This window comes from Cariama cristata, unplaced genomic scaffold (assembly GCF_000690535.1).
Source record: "Cariama cristata isolate BGI_N322 unplaced genomic scaffold, ASM69053v1 scaffold30838, whole genome shotgun sequence".
NCBI classification, from domain to species: Eukaryota; Metazoa; Chordata; class Aves; order Cariamiformes; family Cariamidae; genus Cariama; species Cariama cristata.
In genome coordinates, this window is record NW_009633353.1 from 4634 (window position 1) to 13220 (window position 8587).

Sequence of the window (8587 nt, forward strand, 5' to 3'; positions counted from 1 at the left end):
TATTTAAAAAAAAAATAAAATCATAGATTTCTCACTTGTGCTGTTTGTCCCGATGCTACATCCTCCTCAGCAGATGAGCTTACTTCAGCATCCACGCAGAACGAGTATTCATCAGGACAAAGCCATGTGTCATGAGACTCGGGCTACCTTCAGTTCTCGAAAGAGAATGATGTACCATCATTGGTGTAACACAACCTTTTCAGTTTTAAGCCACTGAAATCCAAATAAAGTCTCCTAATTTTGTCTTCCTTTATTTCTTGTATTTTTTGCCCCTTTCTCTCCCCGACTCTCCAGAAAAAAAAGGAGAAAGAAGCACTCTCTGAGGCAGATAATCTCAGTATTAAAATACATATAGGAGTGGGTCTCTTCAGTAACTTAATCTGTTGAATCTGTTCCAAATGCCTCCTGACAGGAAAACCATTTTTTCTACCTTAACGCAGGAAAATTCCCTCCAAACTCTATTTTAGGCACAGAAAAGGTCACATTCTGCAGCTCAGTTATGAATGGCAATAACAACAGAATGTCGAAACAAAACTAATTGCTTCTTCCGTATTTGAGAATTTCTGGCACATTGGATAAATAATTATTTGGCACTAGAAGTCCACTCAGTGATACCATTTTCAGCTATTTATGCAGATGCTAACATGTTACAGACACCCCAGTTCACAGTAAGAGTTAAAACTACTTGTTGGCAAAAGTAGCTTCCATGCAAATGGATCAATGTTCCTTCATGCCGCTGTCCGTCGGATTTCCTCTGACAAGGTGATTGATCTCTCCTTCCACTCGTTGTTAGAGCACTTGGAGACAGCGTTGGCTGCTTGACAGAACTTCTGGAGGAGGATCTTTCTGAGCAGCAGGTAAACCCATGGATCCAGTATCTGGTTTAGTGAGGCCAAACGCACAGCTGTCAAGAAGAAATTGCATTCTTTCTGCAGTTCTGAGCTTTGGGCTTCACCGGAGAATCGCTTGCAGTGTTCAAACGATGTGTGGCTGAAGACCATCTTCAACATCGTTATCTAAGGGAAGTCAGGAGGAAAAAGTGACATATGTTAAGAGACTGTTATCTGTGTATCACTGTACGCAAACATCCCTAAAGACAAAATCCTGTCAAGAAATTTTTTTCCTCCTTCATCTGCTTCGAACAGTGATGAGACCAAATAAGCACTGAGAGAGCCGCGCAGTTTGTGTGTGTGTCTGTGTAAAACGAGTGATAAACGTGATACCTTTCAGCTATCAGTCAGATTTATTTATCGATCTCCTGCTAAAACAAGGCAGCACATGCTGCGTCCCTGCGTGAGACACAACAGAAAGCTGTGTGCTAAATCGTAGAGGTTCAAGATGGCCTTGGCTAGAAAGGGAATTACTGACCTTGCAAAACTGACTTAAAGGGACTCATTTTATCATTATCATATTATCCAAATTACAAGGAACAGCTGAGTAACTCATGATGAGTAGAGCTCTTCAAAATGATGTTATGAACAGTAAATGTCAGCAAAAAGAACTTCAAATACAAAAATGCCTTCATTTTATTTAAAGCTAAGATCTTTTATTCTATAACTTCTAAATTTTAGAATGTGATTTTAAGGTAAACTATTCTGCTTATGAACTCAGCTAAATTAAAAGGGGTAAAAAAGGTGTTTTGGGCTAGGAGTCAAGAAAACATTTTAAGTCAACAGAAAAAAAACATCTTTTTCTTTTGTCAAAAGCCACAGACTGCGTTTTGTGTTAACCTCACCTATATTTCCTCTGTTCCCCCCTCAGTTCAGCTCCCCCAGCGAAGAGAATTATATATTTAGGCATCTGTTTCCCACAGCATCCGAACTGGCACGACTGAGACACACTATTTACACTGGAAAATGTTTCACACAAGTAGAAGTTTCCGTAACTGATGTCTCCCATACCTCACATCACAGATCAGCAAGTTCTGGCCTGGGAGCCAAGAGCTACATGCAGGTTGATTTTTGGGGGATTAAATGCCAGTGGGCACGGCAGCATATTGATTTACAATACTAGTTAGGCAGCATAGGGCTATCGGGGTCCTGCCACGGGTATTCCGTGGATGGCACATGTCAGAACATCAGCACTGGTCAGCAATATTCTCTCATTTATTCAGAAAAGCCAGAGAAGAGGCAGCTTTGATTAATACTTTCACCCCCAAATCTGTACTTCAAGGTAATTTTATCACTCGTATTTCAAAGTGTCAGCAAAGATATGTGCTGTTGCCATGGCACAGGCAGCAGGAAGGATCCATTTTTCTTGTGGGTTGCTACAAGGCTTACAATCTTTAAAAGACACATAAACAGAAGACTGCACTATAACGATTCAACACCTTGTATGTCCTCATTTTCCAAATTAAGACACAAACTTGCTTTACAGCTCTCAACGCCACAAGCTTTAAAACACAAGGACACCTTTATTCTCATGTTACGGACTAGAAAGGCAAGAGACGGCCAAGGGCTAATACCGGCTGCCCAGAAAACCCGTGACTGCCGAAGTCCCAAGCCTGGGGTCTTGAGGGCTGTGCTCCAGCCACAGGAGCTGTGGTTTTCTTATCAGGCTGCTGCTTACCTTTACTCACAGGTAAAAACGGTGAGAAGCCTTGTTTGTTTGGGTTTTTTTCTAAAGCTGGTAAGAGATCTTACCAGAGCTGGTGGTGTGATGCTCTCATACACTAATAAACAACCATGGGAAATATGAATCAGAGTCTGAAAGATGTCAGATAGATATAGTTTTCCACGGTTTAGTCGATATCTGTCGTCTAAAGTTTTCTCCTGAACTTTCTGTACCAACTACAGCTGCTTAAAAATGTATCACTTTAGAGGCTTTCGGTTGCTTCTCTACAGATAAGCTACATTAGATTTTGTATTGCAATGTTTTTTCTAGGAGCCCATAAATGTGGGGATCAAAATGTCTTCTGAGCAGGCACTTGCCGTGCAACTTGCTGCCGAACGACGTGCGTATCAGCCGTATAATGGGGAAAATCCCTGTGCTCCTACACCTGGCTGTGATGCACAAAGAAGCTCTCGGGTGCTTTAGACCTCGACTATCTGGATTTACTGTCTGGAAATCCTGCAGAACGGAGATGCAGTAGGTCTGCACATTTTGATGTGTCTATTGTGTATGTCAAGGAGAGGGATACCTATGCACAATGACTCTGACACACACCTAATTCACTGCCTTTGCAAAGGTCGGCGGCACCATACGCTAAATAAAATGGCAGCCAGTCCTGAAAACGCAGGGAAGAGCCCGAGGGACGGGACTCGCAGTCAATTATTCACAGCCCTGTCCAACTTCTTGGCTTCAGCCTTTCGAAAGAACCAAGACAATCCGCAGCAGCAGCAACACAAGCCGAGCGATCCCAGCCAAGGTTTTCCCACAGAAGGCTGTCTTCAGAGCGGAGCGTCACCCAGAAAGGTCACATCTGGACTGCTGCCGTCCCCATGAACTGGGACAGTCGGAGCAAGAGTGACCAGGAGCAGAGGCTACGGGGGAGGATTTTTCCATTCAAAGGGATATTCTGGGTGCCAGATCAATAACCATGTGTTGACCTTGGAAAGACTTACATGAGTCCGGAAGGCAGGGCAGCTTGGACAGCAAAGTAGAATTGTTTTTGTTTCTTTAAATAGAAGCAGCTGAGGACTCCATCTACTACATTTAATTTAAATGAAAATGAAAATAAGTAACCATCGGTAGAGCTTTTTAAATATACAGATAGATACAGATCCACACCACAGCAAACAGCCGCTTGTGCACCAGACCCACGCAACCACAATCCCACTGCTTCCTCTGCCACCTCCGGCTGTTCAAGATCATGTCACCATCGCCGTCATCACTCGGCCTACGCTGCTGGCCTGTGCCCACCGGAGTCCAGCCCGACCCATCCCCTGATGGGGACTGCGGCGTTACCGTGCCCTAAAGAGTAGTAGTAGAGAGTACACAGATACGCTGTGCCCACGCTACAGCCGATGGAAACCCCACTGCATTTGTCATTCCCAAGATGCGGATTACTTTCTCCCAGATCAGCTCTTCTAGTTCTTCCTTTGGGAACTCTGCAATGACCCTTGTTTTGCAGACCTTGTTGTCTTGTTCTTTTGTTAGTGAACCCATGAAGCTACAAAAATATCAGGCTAATAAAATACATTTCCCAAGCAGACAACTGCTGCTTTTTTTGGTTTTATTACAGAATATTCCTTTGCTAGAATATCTGTTGGACCAACAATTGCTCTACTGGAAATGTTACTTTTTTGATATCCTTACAGGTTGCTTATCATGGCCTGTACTGGTCTTCTAAATGAATTAAAAGAAAGACCGCAAAAGGTAGAGGAACAACATCAGGTGGAATAAAGTCAATGGAACTACACAATTTATGCTAATAAAAAATTTGGCTCAAAACGCACATAGTAATACTGTTGATAATTGTATTTATTCGATTAGAGTAGATGAAGCTTTACTGTTATCACTGAATGGAGTTTTATAATAACATTAAACCTCCACTTCTCTGGTTTTCAAATTTACAGCCAAAGACAAGATGCCTTTTGTGAGATCTCTTAACAGTGTTTTGACTAAAGTTGGACCAAAGTACACAAGAACTTTTCCGGGTTGTTTCACAGGCTCCGCAGTTGGCAACCATCACCGCGATGTATTGCCACCAGTTTCACTTTACAGGGGCAGCCTGTGCTACCTCACGGACTCCCAGGCAGCTTACTATTATATTGCAAGGAATATATTAGAATGAATTTCCATTGCACTTAGGAAACAAAAAAAAAAGACAAATACTTTCCCAAAGACATTTTTCCACTTTCGCAAACTATGCTGGAAACTGCTGCAATCTGCAGTAAAAGACGGAGAATAAAAGACTTGATGTGCTTAAAGGTGTATACTTTTTAGGTGCGCAAGAGCTGAGTAGCCGGTCTGGAACGCGGGGTAAGAATCTGATGGGAAATTCCTGGTCCCGGACTGCAAAACGTTCTCTTGAGATAGCTTCCAAAAAACCAAACGTGTTTTCTATGCATCGTGAAGACAGGAGGATTCATCCTCTTCCACTGCTTCTCCTCTCCATTAGCCCTAATCTGTTGCTTAAATAATTCTCTGACACACAAAGAAGCAAGCCTTAGAAGGAGCAGAGGATTCTCCTGAGGAAATAAAAATAGTGGCCGTGGTGAGTGAACCATGGAAAGCCGCGATGGAGAGGATATGATTTTTCCTTGTAATGACTAACAATACCTACGGTCACATACCATCTTGTTTTAAAACCCAAATTGTAATTTTGTCTCGTTAAGTTTTTAGGACTCTCTTCCACCGCCTCTGCTGAAGCTGAGGCAGAGCGAAAGACTGCAGTTTGAGCAGGCCAAATGCCGTTACAGACCCTGCCTCTCGACCCCTGAAGGAGAACTCCCCATCGCCTAGCACGGACGTGGATTTCTTTTTTAAAGGCGAAATACTGCCTGTCGCAGGGAAAGCTAAGGCAAGTCCAGCCAACTGAGTTACTGACTCATAGAAAAGGAGCCATCCATTTTCCTTCCAGCTCAGTGATATCACTGTCTTTTTATCACTCTAAGTGAAGGTGCTTTCCATAACTATGTTTTGCACATTTAAAACTATCACAAAATAATACATCTTTAATAAAAATGCCTGTAAAGGAGAATGTATTTAATTTGTCTGACAGGAGGGTTAAGAAGTATTTTAATAGGAAAAGCAGCAGAATAGCTGAGCAGTTTGGCTTTAAAAAGCCTTGAAACAACTCTGTGAGTGAACAATTTTGTAGCCTGGAGCTCTGGCAGAATTCTTATGAGAGTTCCAGTTTGTGCTGCACCAGTGTTTCTGTGCAATCAAGGAATAGCTTCCTCTATTTTACCTCGGACTCATTTTAATTTGCTGTCAGTTTAGTTCAATGGTTATGTCCCACACTTGAGCACCAAAATAAACAGAAGATTAGCATGAACTGGAAACCACTTATGATAAAGCAATATTTAAGTGGAGCGTTTTCCCAGGTTCTCCATGCTGAATGCAAGTAAGCTCCTGAGTGCACAACGAAAGGAGGGGATGCCCACATTATGTATGCACGTCCTCTCTTCTACTGAGTCCAGCATAAATCAAGAAAAGGCGGGACGCTTCATTAAGCTGTTTAGAGCACAGCCACTAGCCTCAGAAGTTTCACTTTTCTGTTAAATCACATTTGATTTTGTCATTTTCATCAACAGATCAAGTCTAAAAAGACTGTCTGTGTAAAAGGGCATTGTTTACCTAATAGTAATAGTTGTCAGAATTCCTTAGTTTTCAGTTATAAAACTCAGATTTCCTTTTTTTAAAAAACCCAAAATCTCCTCTGAAAATCCCTGGATTCCTGTTTCAGCTAGATTTCTTACAACTGCTAAATGATACAGCTACAGGTGAAACGAGTTCTACGGTCTGGCTTTCACTGAAAATGCACTTGCATTACTCCATGGTCACTCGTCCAAAAATCTGGCCTCTTATTCCTAAGGCGTACTTTGTAGTTGACAGAAAGAGTTGAAGTGTATGTATAAAAATGCTTCTGTAGTCATGACTCTTAATTTTAGAGAATATGAAGACTGGAGAATAGCTGAAACCAACACACACATAGACAAACCAGGGCACCAGACGGAGAAGTTTTGCAGAACTCCACCCAACAAATTACATGCTTTCGAGAGCTGCTGCCGCACAGGGAAGTGAACCGTTTACAACTTCACTCTGGATCACAGCTGTGTCTCCCAGCGAGGCAGCAGTCCTCCACACGATTGTAAAACGCACGCAACGCATTGCCAACTGGTGTCTCTTCAACTGGTCCTGCCTTTGACTTGGAGGATCAGGCTCCTCGCCAAACTTCCGAGAAGCCCTGCTCTCTCTTATCCGCTGCCGGAGCGTTTTCTGGAGGTGTCAGCGTTGTTTACACCAGACTCTCTGACCTGAGCTCTGCTCCATTAACTCATCTCGTTAACGCTTCCCACAGATCCCATGTCCCACACAGCCATTCAGCAGAGCCGGGGCAGCTCTATCAGTTTGTCTTCTGACTGTTAAATCTGCAAAAATGCCACGGGAAGCAAACCACCAAGAGGAACGCCTGCACCTCCACTGATTTTTCTGAGTACTGGGGTTCTGAAGGAAGAGAAGAAGTGTCCCTCAGCTCAGGGATTTTCTCTCGATGGCACACGGCTGGTTAAACCCTCAGGCGCAATAGCTCCATGGCCCCCGGGGCTGGTGGAGGGAGCAGCGTGGGTCCTGCCGCCTTGGCTGCGGAGGGCAGGGCAGAACCTGCATCCCAACGGAAAGACTACAAAAGCAAGGGCTGAGAGGCAAACGTCCTTCCTTCATTTAATAAATGCCTTCTAATATTTTCACCTGTTCAATTATGGGCAAGCATGCAACAGTTAACTTCTGTAAAATAATGAAATCCTAGTGTCTCCCCTTGGGACGCAACCGCACACGTCAGCGGGACAGCGGGACGTGCCACGGCAGTGTGCATGGCTGGCCAAGGTGTCCGGGACCGCAGGCGACCGACGCACAGGGACACAGGAACAGTGACGGGGCAGCCTCCCGGTTTAACTTACCAAAGTTAACCTTCCTTGGGGTCTGAGGAGCAGAGCAGTGCTCTTTGCTTTCAAGTTCTCACTAAATTTTCAGTGTGGTTTCATATTTTACTGTCGTCACAAGCTGTTAATGATCTCTAGAAAGCTAACTTGCAGCCTCTCATTTATTTTGGGGTGGGGTTATTCTGGAGATTTGACTGAATTTTAAGTAATTGACAAGGATAATATTACTAAATTAATTTGTTTTCTGTTTTTACCTCATCCCCATTGGCCATCAGCTTTGTCAGCCATTCCTCTTGTCACAGCCCCATTTACGAGAGCTCAAGGTCTCTGTGCACAAGAAGGAAGAAAAATCCTTCTCTGGCCATAAAGTACCTTTCACATAACTTCAAAATTACCACAGCTAGCTTCAGCCCTTTCCTGCTTATGGATCCCAAGTACAAACTTTCCAAAAATCATACTATTCCTCTGACAGCAGAATAAGCTGGCCCTTTTAGATGGGGTACCAGACTCCCGGGTGTGCCCTTGTCCCACATGGCAGAGAGAGACACGGATTCTGCTGCCTCCACCCCTAAACCAGGGGAAGGGGTTCACCCCAGTTTGACAAGAAAGAAAGGGCATAAGTGAGGAGTAACAAAAGAGTGGAAAGAAATGCAAGGGTCCTTCAAAAAAACAGAAACAAAAAGCTCAGAATGCCGCTGTAAATAAGATACAGCAAGCAACCTGCTGAAAACCAGAAGGCACGCACAAAGTCACAAGCCATCACCTTTTCTCATCAAGCACTGAAGTTTTGCTACAAAGTGGAAGGAAACAAAACATCGTAAACAGCTGTTTCCCATGAGCACAGGGCTCTGTCACGCCAAGGTCTCGATAAACTTTCCGACAGGTTCCCCTGCACGAGCGACAAGCAGGGTTGCCCTTGTCCCATCACCTTCAGAGCCCCGCGCTGCGATCCAGCGGTACAGCGTGCCGTCAGGCTGTGCGGGCAGGAGCACGGCGTGCCCTCCCTGCCTCTGGAGCCCGACGCCGGTGCCTGGTGCTCG

General features: G+C 44.1%; 1 protein-coding gene across 1 annotated transcript in view; it reads right to left on the reverse strand.

Moving 5' to 3' along the window:
• Nucleotides 1-728: 728 nt before the first annotated feature.
• The window catches only part of PTGER3 (prostaglandin E receptor 3 (subtype EP3)), a gene marked incomplete at its 5' end in the record, with an annotated part of 8598 nt that continues 739 nt past the window's right edge, over nucleotides 729-8587 (reverse strand). Inside the window, one exon of the mRNA XM_009706733.1 lies at nucleotides 729-1016. Within this exon, the coding sequence (XP_009705035.1) occupies nucleotides 729-1016 (288 nt within the window). The remainder of the gene's footprint in view (nucleotides 1017-8587) is intronic.